The 15,058-nt window shown below is 50.6% G+C and overlaps 1 protein-coding gene across 1 annotated transcript in view; it reads left to right on the top strand.

Annotated features, from left to right (window-relative positions):
* Positions 1–14,665, top strand: part of IGF2R (insulin like growth factor 2 receptor) — a 116,108-nt gene extending 101,443 nt beyond the window's left edge. Inside the window, exons 41-48 of the mRNA XM_058534045.1 lie at positions 683–819; positions 3,525–3,639; positions 4,581–4,727; positions 5,401–5,588; positions 8,129–8,315; positions 10,758–10,910; positions 12,027–12,096; positions 12,853–14,665. Of these exons, the coding sequence (XP_058390028.1) occupies positions 683–819; positions 3,525–3,639; positions 4,581–4,727; positions 5,401–5,588; positions 8,129–8,315; positions 10,758–10,910; positions 12,027–12,096; positions 12,853–13,269 (1,414 nt within the window). The 3' untranslated portion in view covers positions 13,270–14,665. The remainder of the gene's footprint in view (positions 1–682; positions 820–3,524; positions 3,640–4,580; positions 4,728–5,400; positions 5,589–8,128; positions 8,316–10,757; positions 10,911–12,026; positions 12,097–12,852) is intronic.
* The last annotated feature ends 393 nt before the right edge of the window (positions 14,666–15,058 follow it).

Below are 15,058 nucleotides of genomic sequence, written 5' to 3'. Positions count from 1 at the left end.
AGGTGTGCTTAATCTGTCAGTCCTCACCGCAGAGGGGAGCATGGACTTGGAGGACCTAAGTAACCTTAAGTAAGGTGAACAGCTCACCAAGATTTGAGCCACTGCCTGTCCCAACTCGAAAGCCCTTTTTCTAAACCACACGGCGTCTCAGGATTTGCTCCGAGTGCCTGGTTGACGTCCTCCCTTCTTCTGTAATCGGCCCCTCTTTGCCCTTCCTTTCTTTCTTTTTTTTTTTGTGAGGAAGATCAGTCCTGAGCTAACATCCATGCTAATCCTCCTCTTTTTGCTGAGGAAGACCGGCTCTGAGCTAACGTCTATTGCCAATCCTCCTTTTTCCCCCAAAGCCCCAGTAGATAGTTGTATGTCATAGCTGCACATCCTTCTAGTTGCTGTATGTGGGACGCGGCCTCAGCATGGCGGGAGAAGCGGTGCGTCAGTGCACGCCCGGGATCTGAACCCGGGCCGCCAGCAGCGGAGCGTGAGCACTTAACCACTAAGCCACGGGGCCGTCCCCCCTTTCTTTCTTTGAAAATCTCTCAGTGCTGTGTTCAGAGGTGCCGTGGGACCCTTGGATTTCAGAACGATTACTTCTTGTGAAGTAACGGACAGAGCTGCACCTGAGGGTGTCAGGGCGGAGACTGAGATTGGCTCCCTCTCCCCCATTCCTGTGCATCTTTTATAGGTACTATATCAACCTGTGTCAGAAAATATACAAGGGGCCCCTCCACTGCTCTGACAGAGCCAGCGTTTGTAGAAGGAGCGCATCTGGCGAGGTCCAGGTCTTGGGGCTTGTCCACACGCAGAGGCTGGATGTCTCAGGTAAGGCCTCGGGGCCCTGTCACACGTGGTTATTGGGGCTGCGTCTGAGTTGGGAAGGTGAGGGCATCCTCCTGTGACTGGGAGGGGTCAACACAGGCTGGTTGAAACTTCCAGATACTATTCCTGTGACTGTTTCTCAGGCATTTGGGCAACTCCGGGAATATTAGAATAGTACTCCTTCATGTTCTCTGGGACGCCAGGTCCTAGTGTGTGTGCAGAAGGCTCAGCTCACTCGGGAATGTGCTTCCACCCAGGAGGAGTCAGGGTGTCAAAGGTTCCTCTGAATCCTGGCTCTGGCTGTGGGCTGAGCGCCTGAGCCTGCATATACATACGTGAGTGTTTATTCGGGAAAGCCAAACTATTACACGAGAACTTGGTAGAGAGAATTCAGGGATCCATTGTTGTAATGTCTTAATTTGGAAAATAATAATGAAACTCTTTTTAATAGTGTTAATAGAAAATTCATCTTGCGTTTGGTTGTTGAGTGAAGGAGTCTACCTCTCATTATTTAAAGGAGGAGGGTAGGACTTTTGTAGTTTAGGAACAATTGGGCTATGTTAGGGGGCCAGTAAGGAAAAGACATACACCTTTGCCTGTTAGACTAGAGTGGAGTCCCCGAGTTGTCCTGGTTAAACCATAGGGTCACTTAAGTCGCGCTTAGCAGAGCTCGACCTGTTGACATGGAGAAAGGAAATTCTGAGGGAACCGCTGCCCCTCTTGACAAAAATCAGATTCTGCAGGTTGGTTGTGCGGGAGAGTCGCCCCACAGACGGGAGCGGCCGGACCTCTCAGCCCGTGATTTGCCCTCCTTTGGAGATTCTGAGTTGTTGCCACCATTTCCACATGGCACACAAAGGGCCGGGGGTTGAGGAGGTCTCTCTCCTGCAGTCTCAGAGTTATGTGTGGGTGTTTGACCAGTCCTGCCCTCGGTTTCCCACAGCCAGCTGAGAGAGTGGCTAGAATGGTTAAGGCTTCACTGGAAGTGTAGCAGTAATCTCTCAGTCCCCAACACACTGGGTGGGTTCTTACTCTGGGGCCCCAACAGGACAGCTGTCTAAGGACAACCAGTGTCCCCACGGTTCATTTAAGGGGGATGCACCCATATGGGGGTGGAGAAACAGATTCTTTGTTCCGAGAACTACCTTTTACAACAGGTGTGCTCTCTATATGTGTAATGCTCAGCAGCTTTGTGGGTGGGTGTTCAAGTCCATTTCACAGATGGGGCAGCTGAGGCATGGAAGGTTGAGTGTATTGCCCAATGAGTCTGGGGCGTCCACATTTTTGAGGCCTCCACTTGTTTGGTTACATACCACAGCAGTTTAAGAATTTCTTTCTTTTTTTTTTTTTTTTTTGTGAGGAAGATCAGCCCTGAGCTAACATCCATGCTAATCCTCCTCTTTTTGCTGAGGAAGACCAGCTCTGAGCTAACATCTATTGCCAATCCTCCTCCCCTTGCCCCCACCAAAGCCCCAGTAGATAGTTGTATGTTATAGTTGCACATCCTTCTAGTTGCTGTATGTGGGACGCGACCTCAGCATGGCCGGAGAAGCGGTGTGTCTGTGCACGCCCGGATCCGAACCCGGTCCGCCAGTAGCGGAGTGGGCACACTTAACCGCTAAGCCGCGGGGCCAGCCCAGAATTTCTCTTTAAAGCTGTGGAACTCTTGAAAATTGTATACAGAACCCCAATATTGAAAACAGATTCACCCTGCCCAGCTTTGAATTTGGGCGAGCGGAGGCTGGTCCTCACCTCTTACCTGCGGTGAGCCGTCCCCGTCCCTCGGCTGTGTCCCGTGGAGAACACGTGGGAAGCTGCTGTGGCAGTCCTGTTGTTTCCTCTGCAGCCCCTGCTTCGGGCGCACGTGTGTGAGAGTCGGGGGCTGGAGAATGCATGCCCGTCCTGGGGACCTGCCCTGTGCCCCCAGAGCCATTATCTCTCTGCTGAGCCAGGCTGGTCTCAGTCCACCCCCAGGGCGCTCCAGGCAGCCACTCACAGTAGCTTGGCACCAGCATGAGAGTTGACCTGGTCGCCACGCTGTGAGATTTGCAGCTAAAAGCGTGTGCTCACTTGCCTCGCAGACCCTGCGAGTTAGGGTCTTCAGCTGTTCCTTTTACCATGTCATTTTCAGAAGCGGAAAGAGCTCGACGTAGAGCCAGGAGACCCGAGAAAACCAGAATTGTTCTGTCTCTGGCCTTTTGCTTTGTAGGGTGGAGGTCTAGGACCTGCCCTGTTATTACTGGGAGCTCAGATGAGGGGACAGGTCGGGAAGGCACCTAAAGTGACAACAGAAATTGTACAAAAGTGGAGCAGGGGTGACAGCTGCCGTGAACTGAGGTCCTGTTGTAGGCACACATCGTGAGGGCATTTTCTATACACCATACACCTAGGAAGCCTGCACACTTGGGTGGTATTCCTGTTGCACACGTGAGGAGGCCGAGGCTCAGAAGGTCAGCGGTGTGGAGTCATGAACCTCGTGAGCTGGGCGGTTGGGATTTGAACTCGAGTCTTGCTCTTTTGGTGCAAGTAGTGGTGCGGGCCGGGAGGCGGTCACTGAGCTTGGGAGGTGCTGATAACCCGGGCGATAAGTCTTCAGAGAGCCAAACATTTGTTCTGGCCTGGTCCTTAATATAGATTTTGACTTCTGACGTCAGAGGTTTTTATAATGCACCAGAAATAACGTCAGTTCCATTATTTGTGTGTTTCAGGTGATAGAGTCATTGTAACTTACTCAAAAGGTTATCGGTGTGGTGAGAATAAGACTGCGTCTGCCGTCATAGAGTTGACCTGTGCGAAGACGGTGGGCAGACCTGCGTTTGAGAGGTGAGAGCACTGGGGTCTCAGAGGGGGACGATGGAGAGTGCCGGGAGCTTCCGCCCCGTGGTTTTCACTTGTGGGTTGGGGACTATGTGCAGGGGAGAGAGTGTTTGGGTTGTCACACTAGGGAGAGGTCTGGCTGCTGGCCTGGGGTCGGGGCCAGGGCTGCCGATTGTCTTGAAGTGCAGGGCTGTGCTGCACAAGGAGGAATTCCGTGCTGGGACGCACTATTCTACCACTCTGTGAAGCAGTGTGTCACTGGCCTCCATCTTGGAATGACATGTAGAACAAAAGGCTGTTGAAGTGGCCTGTCTGGGACCCACGAACTGGATGCTCTTGGATTATACTAGAAGTCTCCAGGCAACTCCATATCTGGTGTTAGGGGGAGTTTGGCCAACAGAGGGAGGATATGAGCTGCTGTTGTGGACCAACTGGTTCTTTCCAGAAGCTGGGCTTGGAAAAAGGGAGACCCAGGAATTGTCCAAGGATTTAATCAATTTATGAGTCTGAAAATAAGATAAAATTGTGAAATAAAAATTCACTTGTAAAATGAAAATTCAAAAATCTAGGAGCAAATTTTTCCAGCTTTTAACTGTTGCGGAGGTTCTGCATTTTAAGAAAATCTGTATTGAATACGTGCCTACTTTTTCACGTTGTGGATGTGCTAGCCAGTCACCTTCCCTGTCATGGTGTTGAGAAAAGTGAATAAAATAGCCGGCTTAGCCCAGAGCTGCCTACCCATCACGAGGGGTGGGGAGGGCTCAGTGCTGGGGGGCTCCCGGGGAGGCCTCGGAACCCAGAACTGGCTGGAGCCCTGAGAGCCCGCGAGCGTCTGCAGTCTTCAGGGCGCCTAAGGCTTCATGTGCTAGTCACCACCGCGCAGTCCCGAGCCTGGCGGGCATGACCGCCGTCTGTCATCACTGCCATCCGCTCTGGCCTCCTTCCAGGTTTGACATCGACAGCTGCACCTACCACTTCAGCTGGGACTCACGGGCGGCGTGTGCTGTGAGGCCTCAGGAGGTGCAGGTGGTGAACGGGACCATCACCAACCCTGTAACCGGCAAGAACTTCAGCCTCGGGGATATTTATTTTAAGTAAGTGAAAGTGTCCTTTGAGAACTGAAACGTATTCAGAATTAAGCCAGCGGTTCATACCTTTCCCTGGTGGGTGCGATGCAGGATAAATAGGCCCGTGTGTCTTAGCTACTGTTTCTAGGGAGTCGCCATATTTTGCTTAAATGGAGGGAAAGCATTACCCAAGTGTTACGTTTTCACACCAAAGATGGGGAATTCTCTTGAGTGTAAAAATAAAGTCACGTCCCCTCTTCTTCCTCCTCCCTGCCCCCCACCTTCATGATAAGCCCAGGGGTCAAAGCTGAAACCTTCTGAAACAGTTTTTGATCAGGACTCTTCTGGGCTTACCAATTTGTGGGGAAAAAAGTCGGTTTCTCAGCAGCGTCACTGAGGTGGTTCCTGGGGTCTAGTGGCCGTGCCCGGGGCAGGGTGAGGTGGGAGTGGTGCCGGACACAGCCTTGGAGAAAGGCTCACTGAAGCTCAGCACGTGGGCGGGGCAGGGGTAATAAGACAATGCAGGTGGAAGTCGGTGCCCCCAGAATCTCTGTGGGCTCGTGGAAGCACCGCCCAGGCTAGGAAGGCAGGAGAGAGGCGGCGTCCTGCAGCCCTGCTGGTGTCCCCAGGACTCTGGGTCTGGAATAAATGGCTCTCTTGAAGAACTGCCAGAGTCACTTGATCTTTTCTGTCTCTTCAGGCTCTTCAGTGCCTCTGGGGACATGAGAACGAACGGGGACAAGTACCTGTATGAAATCCAGCTCTCCTCCATCACAAGCTCCACAAACCCTGCGTGCTCCGGGGCCAACATATGCCAGGTTAAACCGAATGACCAGCACTTCAGTAGGAAAGTCGGGACTTCTGATAAAACCAAATACTACGTTCAAGGTAATTGCTCTCGGTTAATGGTCCATGTTTCACTTCCTCGGAGGAAGAGCTTTAAAATTCTCGTGAACAGCCCTCTCCAGTTGAAATCTTAGATAAACTTTGAAACAAAAGCCCTCATCTGACTCTGTCCTGATATGCAGTCATCAAAATGGACTGAACGGTGTGTGTAAGCCTTGAACATTTCACTGCAGGCGAATTTACCTCAGTTAACGGACAAACGAGAAACCAAACCTGGTCTAAACCAGAGGTGGTGAGCTGGGGGTGGAGGTAGAAATTTCCTTTGATCTGCTTTCAGTTATGATACTTCTTTATTGTGAAACTTCAGAAATTACTATAGAAGGGTAAGAGGTTTATGTTTGTCAGAAAGACGAAAAGAAAAGAGAGAGAGACCTGGCCTGAGCATTAGACGTGGGCGTGGAGGAAGCACGATACTGTGCTGATGGAGGCGGTGTCGTTTGTTCCTTGTTGACCATTTAAGATGTTTCCAGGAGGTAGCTCATGGGTTTTTGGTTTTAACAACTAGTCTTTTGCTGTACACCTTTTCATGATTTGATTTTTAAACCAAGTCAACATACTAGCTTTTTAAAAAGTTAAAGTGTGTTTTAAAAAACCAGCCGACTCTGATGTAAAGGGCTACGGAGAGATTCCAAGACGAGGAGAAGCGGCTCCTGCCCGCATCGTGGTGGCTGGAGACGTGCATGTTTCCATGCTCAGGTGCTGCCCAGTTATTGCAGTTAGCAGTGCCTGACAGGCCAGCAGAGAGACTCGCCAGGCAAGCCTGACTCACTGGCGTGATTCCATCTTGTGAACTAAGTCCCTGTAGTTCTCCATTCTTTTCCAGTAATTCTGAGTCAGATGCCGGAATTGTGCATGGGCTGGCTTGGGCCTTTGCTGTGCTTGGTAAATGTTGACTGACTGCAAGACTGCTTTGAAAGCCTTCAAGGCTCCCTGTTAATGCAGAGAAGGAAAGTCTAACCTCTTTTGAACACAGCCTGGAAAATTTTGACTGATCCCACGTACCAATAGGAGCTGCTTCTATTGGTAGAAGACCAACAGAAGTCTTAGAGGCTGCTGGTGCTACAAATGCACCCAGATTCAGCCATCCCATTATTCACGAGTTCCCACAGTTGTCATACCATCTTTCTACGTGCATTCCCTGTGCTGGAATGCCACGTCCCACCCCACCTTCCTCATCCCTTAAACCCTAGCCCGTGTGTCCCGTTCTTGGCAAAGCCCACCTCTCCTCAACCCCAGGGTCACTGCCTCCCTCTGTGTCTGCAGCGGTGGTCAAGCTCCACACCACAGCCCTGGTCAAGTCGTCTAGTTACTAGTGGAAGAGCCTTGACGTTCATAAGGCATGTGTCTGGTAGGCTCCCTGCAGTCCCCAAATGTCATAACGTGTGTGTGTGCCTTTGTGTATTCGTGGTTGATAAAATCCCTTTTGGACCTTTTCACTTTCTTTGTTCACCAGCACTAGAAAGTAGGTTTAGTTTTAAGACTGCTTTTCACCTTTCGTGAAGAAATGCAGTTTAAATCTCTTCATGAGTTTTTTCACTCATTTGAGGGGGCAGGAACAGGAAACCACAAAGCCCTGTCTCTAGCTGAGACACAGAGCAGCCATCTTGGCTCCCTCACTAGCACGTCAATTTGCACCCGCACGCCAGCCTTGTGGGACAGTCCGTTCAGGTCGTGCCTCAGCCAGTTCCAGGTGAGGACATGTGGGGCCTTCCTGAGCCCAGCCTGCCCAGCCCAGGTCTCAGGGCTCCCCTGTTTGTGGCCTCACACACTAAACCCCCTGGTGCTCCAGTGGTGGCTGACTGTGAGGTGTGTGAGCCATCTACCAAGTTGGGAGGGGGCAGAGTCTGCACCAGGCTCCCTCACTTCTGAAACCAACTGCAGGTTCGAGGGGCTCTCATCACCACAATCAGGTTGAGTAATTCACTAGAAGGAGCTGTTATAGTCACGGTTGCAGTTTATACAGTGAAAGGATATGGATTACAATCAGCCGTGGGAGGAAGCCCAGAGGATGGAGTCCGGGAGGAAGGCACACGCTTCTGTTGTTCTCTCTCCGTGGATCAGGATGTGTTAGGTTCCCAGCATCAATGTGTGACAACACGCACGGAGTATCACTAACCAGGAAGCTCACTGGCAACTCAGTGTCCAGGGGTTTTGTTGGGGTTCCATTGTGGGCTTGATTGGTTGGTTGGTTGGTTGGTTGGTTGGCTGGTTGGTTGGTTGCCCACACAGTCTATCTCATTCTCCGGGTGGGCTTATACCATGTGGCCAGCCCCCGCTCCAAATCATATTGTTAGCATTGGGCAAGATTCCAGTCTTTCTCACATGCTGAATTAGGGCAGGGGCTCCATGATACATGTCCAGCCTGTGAAGAAGAGCGCATGTGGACACTTGATGAAGGACTCTTATGTCTGCTTTTAAGTCTATGCAGACTTTTCACAGACTATGAAAAGTTTAACTCTGCCTGTTACTGAAACGTCAATGGTAATAGTGCTCTGGTTGTGTCTATGCCTTCCTTTTGACAGATGGCGATCTAGATGTGGTGTTTGCCTCGTCCTCTAAGTGTGGAAAAGATAAGACAAAGTCTGTCTCTTCTACCATCTTCTTCCACTGTGATCCTTTGGTGAAGGAGGGCATCCCTGAATTCAGTCACGAGACTGCTGACTGCCAGTACCTCTTCTCCTGGTACACCTCTGCCGTGTGTCCTCTGAGGTAAGTGTGGTGGCCTGCCGTTGGCACGAGCTTGCTGTCAGTCACTTTCCTCTTTGTATGAGCACTTACAACTGTACCCCTACCCCCTCTCTCAAAACTTAGCCCAAGCGTGAGTTCGTATGTGTGTTTTTTTCTTCCCGGTGTTTTATTGTGGCATCTTCAAACATGCACAAAAGACAGAGAAAGAGATAGAGGTAAACCCCACACAGCCAGTGTCCTTGGCCTTCACGCTTGGCCAGCATCGCCAACACCCACCACTCCCAGTAGCATTGGCCGTCTGCCCTCGTGTGCACTGCGGGCTGTGAGCACCTCTCACACTTTACTTCCACGTGTGTTCCCAGCCGATGCTTCCCCTCATTGGCTCTGGAACCAGGGGCCGTGTCTCATCTTTGTGTTCCCAGTACGTCTTTTCTTTGTGTTCTAGTACAAATTATTATATGGTAAACTGCACTTTAACTTGAGTGAAGTATTTTCTATGCTTGAATGAGTGAACAACTTGTTCTACAGATCTGGAAATCACTGTTGGCCAGGTTTTCATGGGAAGTCACGGGAATACGTTTCTGCTCTGAGGGCTTTCTGGCGAAGGAGGGGCCGTTGTGGCCTCCGTGTGGCTTTGGGGAACCTGCCTCTTCCCATGCCCCATGGCCTTTGTTCCTTGGCCCAGCTATGTTGTCGTGTGTAAAGAACCTTGTCCAGAACAGAATGTTCTAAGTTGTTTTCCTCTTGGATTTATTTTCCTCCTATTTCGTCCAGGCCATCATCTTATAGAAGCTTTTCATTGTCTGTCCTAAGATCAGGAGAAAAATGAGTTCTTGCCATATAATTTTTTCCTGCATCTCCTGAGAAAGGGATCTTGTAGTCTGCAGAAAACAATGGTAGGGACAATGAGGGGAGATTCCAGGTCACATCTTTTAGATCTTAAATCAGTTTTCTCTTTTACTTTCTGTGGGTGCTAGCCCAGCAGAAAAAAACAAAAGTCAGGTTTGTCCTGAATTTTCCAGGAACACTGACGTAAGGCAATTCTCAACAAATTTCTAAACATTGGTGCCGTGTAAATGACATAGACAATGCAATTAAGAGCTGATAACAAGAAATTAACTGAAAAGTAGAAAAACATTTGGAGACTAAAACATACTTCTAAATAATTCATGGTTCCCAGAAGAAACCAAAAGTAGAAATCAGAACACACTTGGAACTGAATGATCACGAACAGATCATCTACATCCATGCTGGGGTGCATCTGCCGTGTGTCTGTGTTCCCTGAACTGGTTCTGACTCAGCCAGTTTCTGGCTTTGAGGGCAGAGTCTGCCGAGCTCTCAAACATGTCTGTCATGATGTGGTGTCCCCACCTGAGCAGGCGGTGACAAATGTGTCCAAGCTGGAACTGAGTGCTGAGTTCTTCTTGATGTTTTTGAACCAGATTCTTTGGCTTAAGCTGAATTTTGACTCAGAGCTGTTACCCCTATGTGGTCAAGCCGTTGGTTGCCCTCTGACCCAGTTATTTCAGTTAAATACTTTTCTGAATTAACAGCCGGCATCCGCGGTGTCCACCTTCATTACGTGTGTGGCCTGTTGAATTTCCCTCTTGTAACCAAGCAGTCCGGATATTTCTGTTCTCTGCCTCTCGGGGCCAGGGGTAATTTGTGTTACGTGCTTCTGTTGCTGTTGGTGAGTGGCTCGGACTGACTGAGGGCCAGAAAGATCATCAGAGAGATCGTAAGTGTCATCATTATACGAACATGTAATTATCTGAGCAGAAAGGGAAGTCAGTTGAGGTGTTTCTAATTTTTATCAGTTATTATCATTACTTTCCTTGAGTGTTTAATGTCGTGGAGATGTAATTGCTTTTTCCTGTACCTGAGTGGGCATTGTGAATTCTTAGCTGATTGTATAGCTGCTGTGTTCGTCACTAGCCCTGCCTCCTGGGACTTAACAGGCCTCGATAGACAGTGACTTGACAGGGTGTCTGTTCCCTCAACCCCTGTGAAACATGGAGGCCGTGCCCCAACGTGAGATGTTGGGAAGGAGAAGCTGCTGTCCGGGCTGTGCTCACTATTTCTTCCCAGAGAAGACAGCTGCGGGCTGAGAGACAAGTGCGGCCAGCTTGTCCCTCAGTGTCTTTGCTGCAGGAGCACCTCTGTCCCTGGAGAGCCCTTTAGTGGGATAAGCAAGGATGGGGGAGGAGGCTGTGTTCCTCAAGCTCGACTCTTCTCCTTTCCTTAATAACTGTTCTTGTAGCTTGAGGCAGTGCCTTCTGACGTGTTTTCCAACACTCCCGCCTAAACTCATCATCAGAAGAGCTTGTCCGTTGCTCTTCTCCACGTCTGGTGGATCTCATGTTATCGTGTGGAGTTTGCAAAGTCAGAGCCATTCCCCGAGTTGGGGATTGCTGGGGTTGTCACTCTGGCGGCATGGTACTGAGTGATGTGGCTTCCTTCCAGGGTGGGCTTCGACAGCGAGAGTGCCGAAGGGGAGAAGCCAGAGCACAAGGGGCTCTCGGAGAGAAGCCAGGCCGTCGGGGCGGTCCTCAGCCTGCTGCTGGTGGCGCTCACTGCCTGTCTGCTGACCCTGCTGCTCTATAAAAAGGAGCGACGGTAAGGAGAGGGAAGCATGTGGGCCGCATGGCCAGTGGTTCAAAATGAAACCTGGGCTTGTCTTGTTTTATTTTTTGAGCCTAACAGCAGCCAAAGTCCTGAAGTTCTAAGTTGAAACTCTTTGGAGATGTCTCCAAAGTTGTGTTTTGTAAATGAGTGCTTTTCTATGACGGAGTGTCTGTCCCGTCTGACCAGAGCCATAGAACCTGTCCCAGGGACACAAGTCAGGCCTGGTGCTCATGTCACACAGCAGATGCTCTTCGGGCTGTCAGCCTGGCCCGCCCGTTTCTGGGACGTTGGTGTCTGGATGTGTCCAAAGATGGACAGAAAATTAAACACTCCCTTCCATGAGCAGACGTCCTTCTGATCTGCCCTTCTCCCCTGTCCCCCGTCCTCCCATCATAAAAATGAGCATTTCTTTGGCACCTGCTCTGTGCCAGGTACAACACCATCCTCTTGGCTCCCCTTTGCTGGGTGAAGGGGCTCGTCACTTATCAGGTGTGGCTGTCCAGTGGATTTTCATGTCATGCGTGAAGGAGGCACAGAGCCTGAGAGCCCTGTGGGTGGTGGCCCAGGGGCGGAGGAGCAGGCCAGCTCTGGTGCTCCCCGCAGTCTCTCTTGTCTACCAGGCAAGCCATAACCGAGTGAGAGTGGGGGTCGAGAAGTACTGACTACGGCCATCCCTGACCTGGAGAGGCCGTCAGTGGGATGTAGGATTGGGCAGAAGGTCTGGGTGTGAGCCGGCCTTGGGTTAGTCACGTGGCACACGTAATCTCAGCGCAGCCTTGGAGTAGCGGGAGAGTGTGGTCCCATCACATCCACACATGAAAAAGTGGAAGCACAGATCTTCGATAACTTGCTCTAGCCCTTACTAAACCACAAAGAGGTGGAGCAGGATTTGAGTCCACTTCTGTCTGATTCCAAAGTGTTCTTCTCGCTGAACTGGTTCATAACCCTGCTGTGGTGGGTTGAGCATGCCTGTGCCCTGGGGGGGTGTGCTTGTGGGGGGTGCATCCTTCTCTGTTGGCCGCTCCAGGTGGCAGAGCTGGGGCGCAGCTGGCTGGGCGGGACTTGGGCCCTGTGGTTCCACCTGAAGTACCTGTGGTCTCCTTCCAGGGAGACAGTGATGAGCAAGCTCACCAATTGCTGTAGGAGAGGAGCCGACGTGTCCTACAAGTACTCAAAGGTAATTCCTGCCCCCCCTCCCCCACGTCGAGCATCTCATATTGTTACAGTGTCAGTCAGGGATGGTAAGACAGGCGTCATCACAGGCAACCTGAAAGAGAAGAGGGAAAACTTTCCCCGTTGCTTTTAACGCCAAAACACTTTTTGTCTTTTTTTCCAAGTTTTTCTCATCGTGGTTGCAGCTGATTTCCTTTGAGCGTTTAAGGTTTAGGTTACTTTGACTGTTTTGGCTGTTCCAAAAAAATATAGAATCATGAAAATTTTTGTGCATCTGGCACATATTTGGGTGATTTCCTTCAGATAAATTTCCAGAGAAGAGGCATTATTTGGGCCAAAGGGCATAAATATGCTTGTGGCTCTTGATACATACTGCCAAATGGCTGTCTAGAAGGCTTATCTCAGACTCATCCATGCGTCCTTCGTGTGGCTTCTCTTATTCACCACACGTCCCCTCCCTGCCACACAAGGGCACCTGGCTCTTAATGAGAAGCCGGAGGAGCCCGTCTCCGAGCACTGCCAGCTTGTCGCTGGCCTGCTTTCCTGTCACCTGTGACACTGTCTGCCTTGGTTGGGTCTTAGCAGGAGCCAGCGGTTGCCAGTCCTGGCTTCCTCTGCCTGGTGGGGGACTCAGGAACGTGGTGGCTCTGGAGGGTAGGGAAGATGGTCCCCGACTCGGGGTGGGTCATGGAAGGAGGGTCACGGAGGAGCAGAACAGGGTCTCTGATGGGCTCCACGGTCTCTGCTTGGTCCCTGGCAGGTAAACAAGGAGGAGGAGGTGGATGAGCATGAAACAGAGTGGCTGATGGAAGAGGTCCAGTTGCCGACCCCAAGGCCCGGGAAGGAAGGGCAGGAGAACGGCCATATTACCACCAAGTCCGTGAAAGCCGAAGCCCTCACGTCCCTGCACGGGGACGACCAGGACAGCGAGGATGAGGTCCTGACCATCCCGGAGGTGAAGGTCCACTCGAGCAGAGGGACTGGGGCAGAGAGCGCACAGCAGATGAGAAGCCCACCGAGGAAGGCGCTCTGGGAGAGAGCGGACGACAGGGTGGGGCTGGTGAGCGGGGAGAAGGCCAGGCGGGGGAAGCCCAAGAATGCACAGCAAAAGGCCGTGAACTCTGGCAACCTGGCGTCCTTCCACGACGACAGTGACGAGGACCTCTTACACGTCTAACTCCCAGTGCCTACAGGGGTACGTGGGTCTGCACAGCCAGGCACCTCCAACCAAATAAGACTTCAGCTCAATGATGCTTCTATCATTTTTGCCTTTAACAAAAACTGTTTCAAAAGGGAGAGCTTTTGTGAGGGGGAGAGGGTGAGGAGGTCAGGTGCGCTCGTCCGTGATCGTTTATATCATTGGGATGAGGCATCACTCCAGTGGCCAAAGGCCATGCCTGGGCCCCGGCTATTGTCCCAAGTCCTCATTTAAAAGCACGGCTACCGAGCGCTTCATAACATGTGCCCGGGCCAGACGCATCTCCGAACAGAGGGCTGTATTTGAAAGACACCCTTGCTGCTTTAGGCCCTGTAGGGTATTTGACCATTATATTTTAGCATTTAATTCTCTCCTCCTATTTATTGACTTTGACAATTACTCAGGTTTGCGAAAAAGGAAAAAAACAAAACCCAGCAGTTTTCTTCCTGCCGGCGGGGGGTAATGTACTGGTTCATCCATTGTCAGAAGGGGAAGCTGTCGGCGTCGGATGGTTTCACATGAGATCTTGAACTGGTCAATAATGTAGCCTCTGAGTTAGAATGCTCCATTCTCTTTCCCTCTCTGCTTCCTGTTTCTTAAGGGAACACGCATGTGCACGCACACACACGTGCAGGGTCCCTGAGTGCCTAGACGTGGAGGGTTCACCTGTTCTATGCCTTTAGTCAGTAATTGCTGCAGTTTCTTGCATGCCATCTTCCATCCTAGGTGCACAGAGCACACTTATCAGTATTTCTTTCGCCAGCTGGTGAATTCAGCCAACTCACCCAAAGATTGATTTTTGTGTGTGTGTATGAGAATGGAGTTGAGATGTCAGAGAAGATAGCTTTTCTCCAGTTTCGGGATATAGGTCTCCCCTCTTCAGGTTCTCATGATACCACCTTTACTGTGCTTATTTTTTTAAGAAAAAAAGTGTTTATCAACCATTTGACCTATAAGAAGCCTTAATTTGCACAGTGCGTGACTCACGGAAATTGCGTGAAAGTTGATGGGCCAGAATCTCGCCCCTAACGTTGCACTTGGATTCCGGCTCTGGGAGGTGCCGAGGTCGGCCTCTCAGTGCTGCAGGCCGGAGGGCAGCACTGCTGGCCCTCCCTGCCTCTTGGCTCCTTTCTTGAAGTGTTTGATGAATGACTTTTCTCACGTTATGGAATTGTACATAGACTCAGTGGTATTCATATACTGAAAAGCGAACCGCTCTACAGAATTCCTTGGTTTGTACTCAGTTTGGCTGGCTTATTTGATTTCCACATGAGTGTATTTTTAAAAATTGATTTCTTTCCTCATTTTTTCCAATCAAATTTACTGTAATATAAAGTATTCAACAATTTCAATAAAAGATAAATTATTAACTGGGTGTTACTACTTTTTCTCCTTGATAGTGAAAAGCCTCTGAGCTGGTTGCCAGTCTGCCTGCGGTCTGTCCTTCCTGTGAAGTTACAGAGATGTTGAGGTTTTCCTGCGGTGTCCCAGCTGACCCGTCACGAGCAGCCCTTCCCTTTTCTCTCTCTGTCTTTCCCGTATGTAGGTGTAAGTCCAGGTCCTCCTCGCCTTCATCTTGATCTGATTTCTTCCCTCTTTCCGAGAAAGCAGACCTCAGGGCATTCCCTGTTTGCCGTAACAGCCACCGTGGGGTGCAGATTCCGAGGACACCAGAGAGCGTCATGGTAGGCAGCCCAGCCGAACATGGGGGTGTTTTCTTGTGCACAAATTCAGTCTTCCTTCTGAAATTACTGAGTAGTACGGGAGC

This window comes from Diceros bicornis, chromosome 39, assembly GCF_020826845.1.
Source record: "Diceros bicornis minor isolate mBicDic1 chromosome 39, mDicBic1.mat.cur, whole genome shotgun sequence".
In the NCBI taxonomy this organism is placed as follows: Eukaryota; Metazoa; Chordata; class Mammalia; order Perissodactyla; family Rhinocerotidae; genus Diceros; species Diceros bicornis.
The sequence above is the reverse complement of the archived record's forward strand: the minus strand, read 5'-3'. Positions and strand labels throughout refer to the sequence as shown.